The sequence below is a fragment of the Protopterus annectens genome, chromosome 13.part0 (assembly GCF_019279795.1).
Source record: "Protopterus annectens isolate FY-2018-M chromosome 13.part0, PAN1.0, whole genome shotgun sequence".
Taxonomy (NCBI): domain Eukaryota; kingdom Metazoa; phylum Chordata; order Ceratodontiformes; family Protopteridae; genus Protopterus; species Protopterus annectens.
The window spans coordinates 238,068,715-238,086,190 of NC_056747.1; the positions used below are offsets into that span (position 1 = coordinate 238,068,715).

Consider the following 17,476-nt stretch of genomic DNA (forward strand, 5'->3'; position numbering starts at 1 on the left):
CCTATTTATGAACCTATCTATTCCTGATACCCTTTTAAGATCATGGTGCCCTGTGGGGAATTTATGATGGCCTCAGCCTTGAGGTCATCTGCAGACTTGGTCACCCACAGTCCCTTAATAGCAACTTTGACCACCAAGAAGTAAATACCAAAGGGGAGTTCATAAGGACTGAACCCTGGACATTCTGCTAGTAACAGGTTTTTGGGGAGGTAGAGCCCCCCCCTACTTCCTGTGTTCTATTTGTGAGCCGGTTTGCTTTCCAAGTTACATGGGTGTTGACATTTAGCTGGGAGAGTTTTATCTGTGATGTCAGAGTGTGGAATGGTATTAAATGCCTTTTTTGTAAGGTTCCAATATGCAGTGTGCACTGATTTGCCTGTGTCCATTGCCTCTGACTTTTTTTTTTTTTTTTTTTTTTTTTTTCTCCAAGAAGTCAGCTAGGTTAAGTAGGCAGGACATGCCTTTGATGAATTCAAACTGGGTTGGGTTTGAGTGTCTGTAGACCCACCTGTCCTTGTTAGTTTCATTATGATCCTTTCCATACAATTACAGGTGAGGCTGATGAGATGTATTGGATCTGATGTTCTTCATCTCACATTGCTGCAGTCCTGACACTTGGGTAGTCCGCTGTCCCAGTCGGCCCGAATACCAAAGTATAAGGCTGGCGTCGGTCAAGGCGCATTAGTCTGACGTCAGGGTACAAATGCGCATGACCGACGCCATTTCCTCAGTCTTTTTTGCCGCATGGTCCGATGCAGAAGCAGTTTTGCAAGTGCAGGTTGGCGTTCTGAGATTTTCCGAAGTCGGAGTTTCAGACCGAATCCAAGTTGGCTAAGTACCCCGTTGGGGAATATTTTGGTTTTTTCTTGCCTCAGTATTTTACCGGATGTCAGAAAAAGTGAATAACTGTATTTCTTGTGGGAAACAGATACCTCATAGGGATTACCATACCTTGTGTATACCTTGCTTAGGGCCTGAGCACGACGTTGTGGGCTGTCGCTCTTGTGCTAGATTTAACAAACGCACTATAAAGAGAAGATTAGATTGTGCCAGGTTAGTTTTTGGGAAGCGGTGTAATTATAAAATGCCGTCGGATGCTCCGACGCCCGCTTCGTCAAAAAAGCGCAAGGACAAAACAACAAAGCCTAGGCTGGAGGAACCGTCCGTACCGGACGTCGGTTCTTTAGAGGGCTCGGTGGAGCCAGAGGTTCAGCCAGAAATTTCTTTGGAATCCCAGGGAGAGACTTTATTACTGCAAGATGTTACCTCTCAGGAGGTAGGCCAGGCGGAAGGGGCTTCTCAGGTAGCTGTTCTTCCCTCCCTTCCTAAGGTGGTTAGGCCCTCCTGCTGTTTCCAAGGCTTCTCCCAGGGCAGGCCAGGTTTTGTTTCAGGTGTTACCCTAGTTCTTCAGGGTCTGTACCTAAGAAGCATATGCTTAAGATGGCAGAAGATTTGATTACAATGATTAGAGGTTCTATGCCCCCTCCTGATAAGAGGCCTAGGGTGGAACCTGAGCTTGGGAGTTTTGAGCAGTGTTCGGATGCTTCTGAGTCTTCGGCTGAAGACTTGCAGGAGTATTCCCCTTACTCTGATTCTGATGTAGATGATTCTACTCCTTCTGCTTCTCCTCCTGAGGATTTTTCATTTTCAGAGACTCTTCATTCCATGAGGGAGCATTTTAAATGGGAAGGTCAGGATTTCTCTGATTCCAGGAAAAGGCTTAGGGAATTTTTGTTTCTACCCCAGCATAGGCCTTTAGCTATACCTCCTGTTCTGGATGTGGTGGAGGATGTTTTTGCAGAGGCTTCTCTGAATCCTGATTCTTTGCCTCCTGCTCCAGTTAAACCGGATAGATATTATAGGGTGCCTGAAGCTCATAAGTATCTTTTTAAGAGTCCTAGGGCAGACCCAGAAACTGTTTCTCAGGGGCCTAAAGGTGTTAAGGCTTCTGTTGTTAAAAATCCTGTTCCTCCTGATAGAGGCAAGGGCTTTGGATAGATGGGGAAAGAAAGTGTATACTTCTTCCACTTTGGCCATGAGAGCTTTGAATTGCCAGTTTCACATGTTGAAATACCAAAATTATCTCCTTTCACAATTAAAGTCTAAGGTAGATGCTTTGGCGGAAGGTGTTGAGTGTAAAGAGTTGCAGGATTTAGTTCATGTTTCTGAACAGGTGGGTAAGCATTCTTTGCAATGTGGTTTTGATGCTGTGCAGGCCTCTTCGAGGGTGGCTGCCACTGGTTCGGTTCTTCGCAGGCACGCCTGGCTTAGGGATCAGAATTTAGCTGAGCATGTGAAGACAAGGATTTTAGATGCTCCTTTACAATCTGATGTGTTGTTTGGTTCGCCTGTGGAAGCAGTTCTAAAGAAAATGGAAGACAAGGCTAAGTCTATGCAGACTGTTAAAGATTTTTTGCAGGTTCAGCCTCCGAAGTTTAGTAGAAATTGGCCTACCAAGGGGTGGACATATCCTGCTTATGATTCCCAGTCTAGGGGTAGGTCTAGACGTGGTAGGGGCAGAGCTCAAAGTTCTTTTAGGCCTAGAACAGGGAGTTCTCCTGCTCAGTCTTCTGGTGAGGGCAGGGGTCAGTCCTTTCGTAAACAGACCCAATGACCTGCCTTTCCAGCTGCCAGAATCTTCTCGTCTGGCAGCACCTTTGGGAGGAAGGTTGGCTCTTTTCAAAGAAAACTGGAGTTTAATTACCCAAGACAGATGGGTATTGGATATCATTCACCACGGTTACAGGTTTTATTTCCATACCTTGCCTCCTTTCAAAGGCATGCCAGACATTCCTCCTCAACAAAGGAAAGAGGCTCACAGGCAAATTTCTCTGTTGCTCCAAATAGGGGCCATTCAGCCGGTTCCTGTGCCAGAAAGGGGCCTAGGATTTTATTCTCGCCTGTTCCTAGTACCAAAAAGGGGAACACGTGGAGACCAATTTTGGATCTGTCTATCCTCAACACTTATCTGGACATTCCCAAGTTCAAAATGTTGACGTTACAACAGCTTTTACCTCTGCTGGGCAAAGATCACTGGATGGTAACTTTGGATCTCAAGGAAGCTTACCTTCATGTTCCTATCAGACTAATTTGCAGGAAGTATCTGCGTTTTGAGCTGGGAATTCTCATTATCAGTTCTCTGCATTGCCCTTTGGCTTATCTACTGCCCAGAGTATTCACAAAGGTTCTGGCTCCAGTGATAGCTTTCTTCAGGCTAAAAGGAATACAAATCTACCCTTATTTGGACGATTGCCTGCTTCTGGCTCAAGGAAGGGACGTGCTTCTTCAGCATTTGGAATATGTGATAGCAGTGCTAAGATGCCTAGGGTATTCTGTGAACGAAATAAAGTCCAGTCTAGTACCCTCTCAAGACATGTGCTTTCTGGGTGTGAGACTGAATACAGCAACCCAGATGGCCTTTTTAACCCCGGACAAACAAAAGAATCTTTCTCTTTACTTCCATCAACTATCTCATCAGTCCGGGCTGACTGCAAGGACAGTCCTTCAAGCCTTAGGGTTCATGGCATCTTGCATTCTGGTGCTTCCCAATGCCAAACTGCATATGAGGAAGCTACAATGGTATCTCAAAAATGTATGGACACAGCACTGCCAGGATTTGGACACTGTCATTCAAATAATACCTTGCATTCAAATAATACCTTGCATTCAGAAGGAATTTTTGTGGTGGGCTCAGGAATGTCACCTAAACAAGGGACTCTCTGTGACCCGGCCAGAGGCGAGTCAGATTCTAACGACAGATGCCTCAGACACAGCTTGGGGAGCTCATCTGAATGGAAAGTGGATACAAGACAAGTGGCCTGCCAGACTGCAGCATTTACATATCAACATGAAGGAGATGTTAGCAGTCCAGTTTGCATTACTGGCTTTCAAGGATTTACTTCTTCCAGGGCAGGTGTTGATTCTAACAGACAACACAACTGTCATGTGGTACATCAACAAACAAGGGGAACACATTCTTATCCTCTATGCAGGCAAGCAATGATTTTGTGGGAGACTGCGTTAAGCTTGCAACTGAATCTTCAAGCAAGGTTTCTGCCAGGAGCACAGAACTCCTTAGCAGATGTGTTAAGCAGGCAAATCATGGATCCCCACGAGTGGAAACTGGATCTTCATGTATTTCAGACATTGACAGTGTCCTGGGGAACTCCAGACATAGATCTGTTCGCTGCTCCACTAAACCACCAGCTGCCAAAGTTTTGCACGAAAAGGTTTCATCACACAGCCTGGAAAGTGGATGCTCTTTCTTTCAGTTGGAAAAATCTTCATGTGTATGCCTTTCCACCTCTGCCTCTCCTCCCAAAAGTACTCCTAAAGGTCAGACAAGACAAGCCAAGGATGATTTTAATAGCTCCAGATTGGCCTCGGCAGCACTGGTACCCATTACTGAGGAGTCTGGTAAGGAAGCCTCCATGGCCCTTACCTTTGATTCCACACCTGTTGTCTCAGGATGGGCATCTACTCAATGTCAAGCTTCACTCTCTTCATCTAACAGCCTGGCATATTCTGTTTTGAACCATAGCAGGTCTCAGCTTCCTCAACAAGTTTTGAATGTGATTATGGAAGCCAGAAGACCTAGTACAAGGAAAGTGTACGCAGGAAAATGGAAGAGATTTTTATTTTGGTGTGCAGCAAAGGATTTGGATGTTTCTGAGCCAAATTTGAGTGTGGCTCTTCAATATCTTACTGAGTTATTGGACAAAGGTTTGTCTTTCTCTTCCATTAAGATTCATGCTGCAGCAATTTCAGCTCACTATGATTGTGACCCACCATTGTTTTCTCATCCTTTGTTCAGGCAATTTCTTAGAGGGGCAAAGAATATAAGACCCCCACGTAGAGCTCCTACTCCTGCTTGGGACCTCAATTTTGTGTTGGAGAAACTCACTCTACAACCTTTTGAGCCTGCAGCTACTACTGAATTGAAATATTTGTCATGGAAGACTGCTTTTTTGTTAGCCATTACCTCTGCAAGAAGGGTGTCTGAATTGCAGGCCCTTATGGCGGTTGAGCCTTTCCTGATTTTTCATAAGGATAGGGTATCTTTACGTACTAATCCTTCCTTTATGCCTAAAGTGGTTTCAAGTGTGGCTTTAAACCAAACTATTCATTTGCCTACCTTTTATGCAAATCCCCAAAATAAGGGGGAAAAGATTTTGCACACTTTAGATGTACACAGGCAATTACGTTATTATTTAAGCAGGACTAAGGATTTTAGGCAGTCTCAGCAGTTGTTTGTTTCTTTTGCTTTGTGTTCTCAGGGTAAGCCTGTGTCAAAACAAACTATTTCTAAGTGGATTGGGTTTTGCATTACTTTCTGTTACTCCCATCATGGCAAGGAGATTCCAGCTGGGATTAGGCCTCATTCCACTAGGGCTACTGCCACTTCAACAGCATTTCTAAGGGGGGTGGCAACTAAGGATATTTTGGAGGCAGCTACTTGGAGTTCAGTGCATACCTTCTCTAAGCATTACCACCTTCCTCTCTACTCTAAATCTAGGGCTGGTTTTGCCACTGCTATTTTACAGGGCATGTTGTCAGCTCCTGCTTCTTTGTGATTTGCCATCCTCCCTTACCTCTGCTTTGGGATTCTACCCAAGTGTCAGGACTGCAGCAATGTGAGATGAAGAACATAGTACAGTTTTGTACCTACCATAAATGTAGATGTTCCAAGATCCACATTGCTGCAGTCCAATTTACCCTCCCTCCTTCCCCTCTGTGTTTAGGGGTGGTTGTGTGGGTAGGATTGTACCTTTCTGACTTTGTAAATATTGTACTTATATTTGGTACAGGGGGTGTTTGGTGTGTTGTTGTTTTTTGGTTTGGCCTTATCTTTTTAGGGTCTTCTGACATCTGGGGCAAGAAAAGACTGAGGAAATGGCGTCGGTCATGCGCATTTGTACCCTGACGTCCTGACGTCAGACTAATGCGCCTTGACTGACGCCAGCCTTATACTTTGGTATTCGGGCCGACTGGGACAGCGGACTACCCAAGTGTCAGGACTGCAGCAATGTGGATCTTTGAACATCTACATTTATGGTAGGTACAAAACTGTACTTTTTAGCTCCACCTTTGTGCAAGAAAATGACTTGCTGTCCACTTAATTCGGTAGACTGTTTTGAGACTAATTGAAATAGCTTCTTTAGGGGGTCTGGCAATTCGTACTTCAGGTAGCCAGTAGGCAGCTTTTGTATATTATCTGGCTGTATAAGTGCAGTGTTCTTTGCCATAGCACCTTTAACATATTCTTGGAATATTTGAGGAATGGAAGTAAATGTAGGTACTGATTAAAGTATATTTGTAGGGGAGGTTGGGCTTGGAGCTGAATTTCCCCACTAGTAAATTAAGCAATTTCCATGGATCTGAGTATGTGTTTCTTATTGGCTCTCTAAATGCTGAGCATTGTTTCTGAAATTCCTAACATAAAGAAGGGCTTTGTGGTCATCTTTCACCCAGGTGGCTGTTTTCTCTTCATATCTGGCCTTAGTTGATTTTGGTCATGATTCAGTTTCTTTAGTTTAGCAACAGCAGTTTTGGCTTATTGGTAACGTACTTCACACAATTCCATTTTTTCTTTTCTTAAAGAGCCTGTTTGTTATGGTTCTACCATAGGGATTTGTTTTTGAATCCAGTGTTTGTTTATGGGAGGAGTGGCAAGTACATCTCTGCAACTATTTACATGTCCATAGAACTTTACAGTAAGGGTGCCTGTATGTAATGACTGCAGCAGTGAGATCGTTAATGTGGAAGGGGCTTTTAAAGTTTGGTCGTTACTCGGTTTTTGTAGATTAGCTTTTACATAATTTCTGAATAGTGAGGTATTGGGGGATGCTTCAGTCTTGAGGTGAATGTGACCAACTTGTGGACCTGACTTGACCAGGGAGAAGGTTATAATTGATGGGTAGGAAGCTGAGCTATCCCATATTGATAAGGATCATTTCCAGTATTTTATCTCCCATGGCTGTTTTGTGTACTAAGTGGTCCAGGGAGCTTGCATTTCTGAAATTTACAAGTCTCTAGGCATACACTGTTGATGTAAAAGTCTTCCAGTTGAAATCTCTTAGGGTAATGTTTTTGCTGGATACATAGGCACTCTGTACTCTTTTTAGGTAAGAGGTTTGGGCTGATGGGGACTTGGGGTGGGGGTTCTTGTAATTGGTCCTGATCTGGTAAAGGTTTGTTGTTTTTATAATATGTTGGATGTGGACAAGGTCCTGGTTGTTATCTTGTCTTAAGTCTGGAGGTGGCCCTTTTTTTTGTAACTTTAGACGCACCTCTACCTGTGGTGCCCAGAAAATGAGTATCAGTGAAATTTCATACTAATAAAGACAGCTGAAGAACAATTAATGTGAAGTTGTGAAATCTCGCTGTTTATTCTCACTGATGGGTTTGGAGCCGATTCTCTGCTCAGACACAGCCGATAGCAAAGCTCAAGGTTTGCCAGTAGCTCGAGACCAATCCCCTTATCCCGCAATGCACTGCTGGAGTTACCTCCGATCTAGTTTGCTGCGACAGAGATTTCTGTGATCCAGTCAGCTCGGAACATTTTTTTGCTAATCGCAAGTTTTAAAAAATTCTCCTTTTTGATTATTCTTTAGTGTGTGTGTGTTTTTTCGTTAAATTAATGTAGTTTTAAGTAGGTTAGATTGTAGATAGTGCCCAGTGTTGGCTGAGTTTTCTTAGTGTTGGGCCTTTTCTTAGCCCTAGTTAGTTTTAACAATTTTATTCTTAGTATTTTTTTTTTTTTTTTTTTTTTTTTTTAGTGTGGGCCTAGTTAGTCCTGTATTTAGCCTCTACAGGTTAATTTTGTGATGTCTGTTTCTAACATGTCGGATGAGAGGGAAAAGTCTCACCCCATATCGGGGTTTAAGAAATGTCTAGCTTGTGGACAGAATGTCTGTCACTGACGGGCATGTCCAATTTGTTTACTGTCTGGGGGTTAAACACCTCCAAGATTCTTGCAGTATTTGCCACTCTCTTTTTCCTCTAGGGTTCTCTGAGAGAAGGAGAAAACTCATTGATAGGGGGTCGCTGCAGAATAATTTATCTGAGGCGTTTGGTAGCCAGGAAGGTGCCAGCACTTCAAAATCTTTTAAATCTTCAGATTCTAAACTAACCAAGAAGGCAAAAAGATCAGAGGGTACAGGGTCATCGGTTCCACAGTCCTCCCAGTCTTGGAGCCGGTCTCTGAGGTTCCCTCATCTCCTCTGCTCCAGTCAGCACCTTCAGTGCATTCCTCAAAGTCTTCGGTCAGCCTCTCTGATATGGATATGGATCGGCTAGTGCAGATGCTTCTATGGGCACCAGGACTTGCAAAATTGTTGGCCCTGACCATTTCTTCAGAGCCAAGGACCATTGACCCAGACTTGACTACTCCTTGTGCGAGCTGTACTGGACTCTCTGAGCCCGAATCGATAGTTGTTGAACCTGTGGAACAGAGACCCGCACCGGTGTTATCGGTTCCATCTACTCTGACGTCCTCGGCGCTGACCGAGGACACTAGGAGCAGACACTCTCCTGTTGGGTCCAGGGAGGATAATCGGACCGATTTGTCGGTGCTGACTCTTCCTCTCGGGGCTTCGGCTCGATTGAGCTCTGCTCCTACCTCGGGCTCTGAGCCCATGGTTTTGCTGCAGGAGGATTGGACTGTCCCTCCGGATCAGTCTACCCCTTCTCGTCTGAGCCATGGTGCTTTCGATGCCATGAGGAGAGTCCAGTCTCAAGACATCGACATCAGTTCAGGTATCCATCTCCCCTCAAGCTCCTGTGTCCGCTTCTGTCTACCGGTCCCCCTAAGCGTAGAGACCCTGAGCCTCAAGTAGCCCCACAGGGTGTCCCCTGCTTTTCCGAGACCTCCCCAGTTCTCCCCACTGAGGAGGTACCCAGGAAGAGACTGTGCAAGAGGAGGTACTTGGATTCCCCACAGGAGTCTTTGACATCCGACACTGACTTGGATGAGTCAGAAGGGTCCCTTCGATCCCCCTCAGAGGATATCTCCTTTGCAGAGATATTGGAGATCCTTAGTCAGAGTGGCGATTGGCAGTCCAAACACCCTACTGAGGACGAGTCAGTGCTCTTGAAGGCTTTTGGGTCTCAACCTTCCTCTTCTTGGGTGTCTGTCTTACGACGAGCTCATGGAGCTGATCTCTCGTAAGGCATGGGAGTCACCAGAGGCCATGGAACCTGACCCTCAGAAGCCGAATAAGTTCATCTCTGCCCTAGTGGACAAAGCCTTTTTGACCAAAGGAGTGCCTGTTGCCATGGTGGTAGCTGCAGCCACCAAAAAGAAGTGTCTGAAACATCCGCATCTGTCCATCCTCCTAACAGAGGTTCTAGGATCATGGATAGATATGGAAAACGCATGTTTAGTTCAGTGACTTTTTCTCTGCCATCGCTGAACTATGTAACCCATTTCATGAGACTGCAGAGATCTCCTGAAAGAGCTAGAACATACTCTCCAGGGTACGGTAGCTGCAGGGGTTGCTGACTATCAACACACAGCTCGCTACCATAAACTCTGTTATGAACTCGTCCATGCGTCTCGTATGTTATGCAGCTGATGGTTCGAGTAGAGCTACTAGTTCAGGCATTGCTCTGCGGAGACTAGCTTGGATGCGCCTGTTCCTTTGCGGAGCCCTTTAAGTCTTCCTTTATCAACCCCCCCATTTGATGGCTCATCACTGTTTGGGCCTAAAGTAAAGGAAACTTTAACCAGGTGTGAGCAGGAAAGCAAGACCCCGTCTGCTGTTGGAGTCCGTTTTTCTATCCCTACTCAGCCCTATCCCAAGGGCCCTAAGGGTGGGAAAATGTGGTTCCGAAAAGCATAGGTAGCCTTTCAGGACACATGTGGAGAAACCCCCTCTAGAGGCAGAGGAGGGGGGTTATAAAGGAAGACTCCACCTGCGCGGCAGAGGGGGTCCGCAGCAACAGGGTGACTGAGGCCAGTTCTCTGGTCAGCCTTACCAGTGCTCCTGAAAGGAGGCCCGGCTGTCCGGCTCTGGAGGCAGTCGGGAGTCACTTGTATTTGTACCCAGAAACCTGGCTAAACCAACGTCAGATACATGGGTACAAAGCATCATTTCAAGAGGATATTTCATACCGTTCTCTTCTCCCTCTCACTCCTGTAAACAGAATCCCAGATGTTCCACCCAGTCTCTGGGAATAAGCAATCATAGAGGCCCAAAAATTGCTAGAAAGAGTCATCCAACCAGTCCCAGCAGTCCAAGTTGGATTCGGAACTTACTCTAGATTCTTTTTGGTACCAAAGAAAGCAGGGGACTGGAGACCTATCTTGGACCTCAGCAGACTCAGCCAATTCGTGAAGAAAGAAGTTCCGAATGGTCATGCTTCAGTCCATTCTTCCCTTCCTAGGGAAAGGCGATTGGATGTGCTCCATAGATTTCAAGGACGCATACTATCACATAAACAGACACTCCAGGGATCACCTGCATTTCCAGCTGGGAGCCAATCATTACCAGTTTTGAGCCCTGCCTTTTGGTCTCACTACAGCCCCAGAGTGTTCACCAAATGCATGGTGGTGGTCACGGCTCACCTGAGGCGTCTAGGATTTCAGGTATTTCCATACCTAGATGATTGGCTCCTCACCGCTACCATCAGGCATCAATTGACTCTGGCAACACAATATACTCTGACACTATGCCTTCAATTAGGCATTACAAGCAACTTCGAAAAGTCTGCCTTATCGCCATCGCAGCATACCGTTTTTATTGGAGCAGAGTTGGATACCTCAACCACCACTCTACGTCTTCCAAAAGAAAGTCTCATTTCTCCAGCACATCAACTCACCAGTGTGAAAGAACAAAGCTACAGCAGCAGCGGTCTTGAAGGTGCTAGTTTTGATGGCAGCAGCAATCCTGGCTATACCACTCGCAAGGATGCATATGCGAATCCTTCAATGGCTCCTCTTCGCTCAGTGGACTTACCAAAAGCTACCGATGCACCACATGATTCTCATCACAGATTTTTGCAAGCGATGCCTTCGGTGGTGGTTGAAGTGTCCATGTCAGAATCTGAAGACCCTTTGTCCACCCTCCCCCCCAGTAGCAACTGTGACCACGGACGCTTCCCTGATGGGGTGGGGGGCATTTTCAGGGAAAGACCGCCCAAAACACATGGACGGATCAAGAATCACATCTGCATATCAATGTTCTGGAGTAGAGAGTGGTACATCTGGTGTTGCAGTGCTTTCAGGACTCTCTTCCTCTAGGAACAGTTGCAGTTCAAACGGACATGTCAGTGGTCTGATACTTGAACAAACAAGGCGGGACCAAGTCTTGCCCCCTTTGTCGAGAAGCCCTCAGGGTATGGCAATGGGCTGTGTCGTCCCGTTTTCTGATAGCAACGCACATCCCGGGGAAATCCAACATGATAGTGGACAAGCTGAGCAGGGCAATACTGTTGCCTTACGAGTGGTCTCAACCAACGAGTTGCTGATTTGATTTTCCGCAAATGGGGACAGCCTTGCTGCAACCTCTTTGCCCGTCACATCAGTACCAAATGCAGAAGCTATTTTGCCCTGATACCACCTCCAGGACATTCCCCGAGAGATGAACTCATACAAGATTGGCCTCTGGGTCTCCTATATGCATTGACACTTATTCCATTGATACCCAAGGTTTTACAGAAAGCAAAATCGCTGGGAAGGACAGTTCTCCTCATAGCCCCCTACTGGCCTTGACAGATTTGGTTCCCCTGCCTTCACTGTCATCTGCTTGGAGGATCCATGGATCCTGGACCCAGTTCCGGACCTTCTGACGCACCAGTCAGGGGACCTCCATCCTTCACTACAGTCCCTAAAGCTTACAGCTTGGCTAATCCACTTCCCCTAATTGCCAGGCTTCATTCACTGTCAGATGATGCAAGACAAATCCTTTTGTCTTCTCACAAGCCATCCACCAGGAAACTAGACCGCAGTAAGTGAAACAGGTTCTCAATTTAGGCCAGTATACAGAAAATCGACCATTTCCGAGCTCCTCTCTCGTCCATTTTAGAATTTTTGACAAAGATTTTTAAGGAAGGAGCAGCAGCTGCCACAGTTAGAGTCCAGTTAGTCGCCATATCAAATTTCCACCTTGGATTTGATGGCTTAAAAGTTATGAGCCGTAAGTTATTTAAGGCTTTTCTTAAAGGGATTTCACATGAGACGACCTGTCAAAATCCCTTCTCCATGGAATTTGAATTTTATGCAGTCTCAAATAATCCACCCCCCCCCCTTTCGAATCAGCATTTTCTTGTAATCTCGTATATTTGTCCTGGAAGACTATATTTCTAGTAGCCGTTACTTCTGCCTGCAGTGTGTCAGAACTTCAAGAATTATCAGACCTCCGTACATGATTTTCCAAGCTGATGGAGTATCTCTCGGAACAAACCCCTCCTTTTTGCCTAAAATCTGTTCTGAATCCAATATCAATCAGGTCATTGAGTTGCCAGTCTTTTTTTCCCAACCACTCTAACAAATTGGAATACATGCTGCAGAAACTTGTACACAGCTCAGATTTTATCTTGATAGAAAATCAAATCAACTTTTCATATCCTTTTCGGAGGCCAGAAAAGGTAATCCAGTGGCTAAAACAACCCTATCTAAGTGGTTATCAGATTGTATATCCTTTTTTTATGCGAATGCAAACATGCCATTGACACACAAACCTAAGGCTCATTCTACCAGAGCAATTTCTACGTCTTCTGCCTTTCAAGCTAAATTGCCCCATAACAATATTTGTGCTGCAGCCACTTGGTCTAAGCCTCATACCTTTGTCACGCATTACAAAGTAGATGAGGCTTCCAGAGACAGGTCTTCCTTTGGTTCCACGGTACTGAAAAACGTACTTCCATGAGCCAGCCAAGATTGAGAGTGCTAGGGACGCTGCCCATCAGTGAGAATAAATGGTGAGACAACTTCACATAAAGAAGTTACGTACTCACCATAACGTTCCATTTGAGCTGTTTCTCGCCTTTATTTTCACGTCCCTCCCTCCTTTCCCCTCCTGGCTGACAGTTGACTTAGAGGCTAGTACCATCCTGGTTATTCAGTACTACTTCTTTCCTTTGGGAAGTGCTTCCTTGTAGAAAAAGAAAAAAATGAAAGGGTATATATACTTGCAGCAAACGAGATCTGAGGTGATTCCAGCAGTGCATTGTGGGATAAGGGGCTTGGTCTCGCTACTGGCAAACCTTGAGCTTTACTATTGGCCGTGTCGCAAACCCATCAGTGAGAATAAAGGTGAAATAAACAACTCACATGGAACATTATGGTGAGTACATAACTTCTTTTTATATGTGTTTTTGACCCCCAACCCTGAGATACAACCTTGGTTGATGCTAATTAGGGAGTGTAGTCTGTATAGAAAAACTGTAATGCTTCAGCCATTTTCGTTGGCTCAATGTGTATTTTTTTCTCACCCTTTTTCAGTTTCAGGGCTTGTCAGTACTCTGAAAATGTTTTTTAATCTTGAATTGTTTGAAATGGGATCTGGTGAAGTGGGGCTAAACCACTTTGAGGTACTGAGCACTGTCTTTAGACATAGTATGTCATAACATAATTTAATTTCACCATATGTTATGCTTACCCTGGATGAGGGATACAAATCACTCAGTAAGGGTAGTATGGGTTGTCTGCAGTAGGGGGTGGGGTGGGGGGTTGGATGTTTGGATGAAATATGAAATCAGAAAATACATAGCAAGTCTGAATGTAATATTTGATGAATTCCCTCTTGGAGGAGTTTATTCATTCTCTCTAGCACATGCAAAGGCACAAGTTGGCATGAAGATTAGCTTTTTGTTTGGAAAGCATCTCATTGAGCAAATGTTTTTTTAACTTGCCTCTGGCTTGCTGCTATTTGGTAAGAAAATGGTGTGCTTTTGCTTTAAAAAGCTTAAAAGTGATGAAAATGAAACTGTCAGCGGGTGCATGTGTCCACAAAATTTGAATGATCTTGCTAGAACTAGCTGTACAGGGGTAAGATATAGTGCTTAATTCCCTTTTGTTATCATGGTTTGCTTGGTATACCTCTTACATTAATTTAGGTGCTGATGTGGGTTTAGTAGAAGTCAAGAAAATTACTTTAAAAATTTGAGTGTTATGTCTGGGTTGGCAGTATATGTGCATTGTTTTCAGTGGTTATTTTGGGTATTAGGCAGATCCACAGCATTCCTTGCCAAAACAAATCAACTCGTATCACTTGATTCAGTGCTGCTAGTGCTTTGCAGACTGCAACTGAGTGGATTAGCTGTTACAGAAAGAGCAATTTGTTTTAATGTTCTTGTTTGTCTTGATACAGGCAACACCTCAGCATGGTATGTATTCTCGAGAGGAAGAACTGCTTAGAGAACGAAAACGCCTTGGTGTCTTTGGAATTACTTCTTACGACTTTCATAGAGAAAGTGGACTCTTCCTTTTCCAGGCCAGCAACAGCCTGTTCTTCTGCAGGGATGGAGGACAAAATGGATTTATTGTGAGTTGCAGAACTAATGGTACTTTAACGAGGAAGTCTTAAATGTTGGATTACACTTTGATATGCCTAGTTATTGCATAACATTAGATTTGCTAGTGTAGTGCAAGCTATTTTGAAGTGGTTTTGTACATTTACAAGCATTCTGGCATTATAAACAAATATGCCTCTGCTTCTTTGAAGAACTGACTTTCATAATATATTTTATAAGGCACAAGTTGAAAAGTGAATTTTTAATGCAGCATACAGTGATTTGAAACTGTCGATTCATTTAACGACCTGGGTATATAGGTCGATCCAGTTTGAGTTTCTAGTCATATCCAGTTGGTTAATGATATAGAACTATAGATTGCATCATTTCTTATTTCCTAGACTTTATAAATTTTTATACATTCATTGTTACATTAAACCCAACTTGGAGTATGGACTAACAATATGGAAACCTTATAAGAAAATGAGCTTGAATAACCTGGAAAAAGTATAGTGGAAATATACCAAGGGCATTTGTGGCTGTGAAAATTTGAGTATTACGAAAGACTAAAATATCTGAACTTGTACAGTGTCTCCTTCAGATATTTGAGAAGACCTTGTTCAAGTAAATAGGGCATTTTGAGACCACTACCTCTGGAAATGTTTAAGGCTATCAAAAAGTAGTAAAGACTCGCCCGACAATCTATTGAGAAGATTCTGTAGGAATGAAGTGTATTTAATGGTCCTCTGACAGAGTAGCTGATGCATGGAGCAGACTATCAAATTACATTAAAGCAAGCACTAGTTTAAAGTACAGCCTCGACATTTATGGGAGCAGCTGATGTTCTTCGTGTTTCACTGTTGCAGTCATTACATTTGGGTTATCTGCCTGCAGGTAGCCCTCAGCCAGCCTGAATACCAGAGTCTTGGATTCCTGCGTCGGATGCTGTCTCTTCTTCATTGACGTCAGGGGTATGAAACATGCAGCCGACGCCATTACATCAGTCTTTCTTGCTGCACGGTGCCCGAAGCAGAAGCAGTTCGCAAGTGCAGGTCAGCAGACTCCTGAAATTTTCGTTTTTGAGTTGCAGAACCAAAGTCTTCAAAAAAGCTAATTCCCCATTGGGTATCCTTTTCCTTGCTCTTAACCGATGTCAGTAAGTTAATAATTGTCATACCTGTGGAAAGCAAATACCTCAAAGATTTTAATTCGTACTGCATTCCTTGCCTAGGCCCAGACCATGACATCCCTCGCTGTCGGTTTTGTGCCTTATTCAACTCCTGAACTATTAGTCATCGGTCTATTTTTGCAGCAAATTATTTTGGTACTCTATATAGCTATCCAGAAATGGCTTCAGTAAGCCATCCAATTACAGATATTCCAAAAAAACATAAGGATAAAGACGGACCGCATAGGTTCAAAACTGCTGACGACACTTCCGTTAAGCTAGTCGCCAATCTGCCGGTACTCTAGTGCTTTCGCAGCCCCCGATACCCTTTACTTCAGATTTGCAGGCCTCTACTGAGACCCATTCGGTATGCCGCAAGATGCTTCTTCGACTATGGAACCTGTGGATGTCTCTACCTTGGATGGGTCTGGAGCTGCTGTGCAGGCACTGGCTTCTGAGGGTGTATGCAGGCCTGCAGACTTGCATTTTAAACCAATGCCATCTTCATCCAGGCCTAAAACTTGACCCACGTCTAGAAAACAGATGTCCAAACCACATGGTCAGATCCATATACCTAAAAAAACAAATGCTTAGAATGGCTGAAGACCTTATTACTTTAATTGGGGGAAGCCAGCCTTCCCCCTCTGAGACCTAGAACTGATTTTTCTTCTGATCAGGATTCTGATATTTGTTTCTTCTGATTACCAGGATTTGCCCTTATCTACGTATGAGGATTCTGATGCAGAGGATTTCATTCCCTCTGCTTCCCCTCCAGAAGATTTTTCTTGGGTGAAACCTTGCACACTCTTAGGGAGCATTTCCACTGAGAGAGCCAGGATTACTCTGACTCCAAAAAGAGGTTTAGGGAATTCTTACTCCTTCCTCAGCACAGGCCATTAGCTATCCGTCCTGTTCTGGACATTGTAGATGAGGCTTTCTTGGAATCTAGTCTGTCCACAGACACTTTACCTCCAGCTCCCAGAAAACCTGACCGGTATTAGAGTACCTGACTCTTCTCTCAAGTTCCTCTTCAGGAATCCTACTGTGGATCCAGAGACTATTTCCCAAGATTCAAAAGGCATTAAGGCTACTGCTGCCAAAAATCGTACCCCTTCTGATATGCTACTTTGGCCATTAGGGCTTTAAATTGCCAGTTTGATATGTTAGTGTCAGCAGCATATTATGGAACTACTTACAGGAAATGATGTTGATTCCTGACTGCTGAACACAAAGAATTACAGGTTTAATACATTCTGCTGAACAAGTTGGTAAACATACTTTGCAATGTGGTTTTGATTCTTTAGAAGCAACTTGCAGGGTTGCTGTCACTGGGTCTGTACTTAGAAGGCATGCTTGGCTTACGGAGCAAAACTTGCCAGATCATGTTAAAGCTGAATTACTGGATGTTCCCTTAAACCAAGACCGCCTGTTAGGCAACAAAGCAGAAGTCGTCCTCAAAGATGGAGGACAGAGCTAAATCTATGCAAACTGTTAAATTTCCTGCAAGTACAGCCTCCCAGATTTTATAGGAATTGGCCTTCAAAGAATTGGTCCTTTCTAGTCTCTTCCAGGCCTTTTCAGTCCAAACCCAGGAACAGCAGACCACCTAGGTTACAGTGTCAGGCTGCGCACAGGCCTGAGCAGTGGGGGGCTCCCACTTCCAAAGTAGGAAGTAGTAAGACACCCCCCTGTGCAAAAATGTCACAATGACTTAACCTTAACCCTTCCAAGCCCTGCTCAACTGCCTGCTTCCTTGGTAGGAAAGCTCGCCCTGCATGCAAAAACTGGGAACTCATTACCCAGGACAAATGGGTTTTAAATATAGTTTTCCAAGATGCAAATTCCACTTCCACT

General features: G+C 44.4%; 1 protein-coding gene across 2 annotated transcripts in view; it reads left to right on the top strand.

Annotated features, from left to right (window-relative positions):
- DPP9 (dipeptidyl peptidase 9) overlaps window positions 1-17,476 on the top strand; it is a 1,882,741-nt gene that overhangs the window by 214,210 nt on the left and 1,651,055 nt on the right. For both annotated transcript variants that reach the window (XM_044053788.1, XM_044053789.1), the window contains exon 5: window positions 14,313-14,486. In XM_044053788.1, coding sequence (XP_043909723.1) covers window positions 14,313-14,486 — 174 coding nt within the window. The remainder of the gene's footprint in view (window positions 1-14,312; window positions 14,487-17,476) is intronic.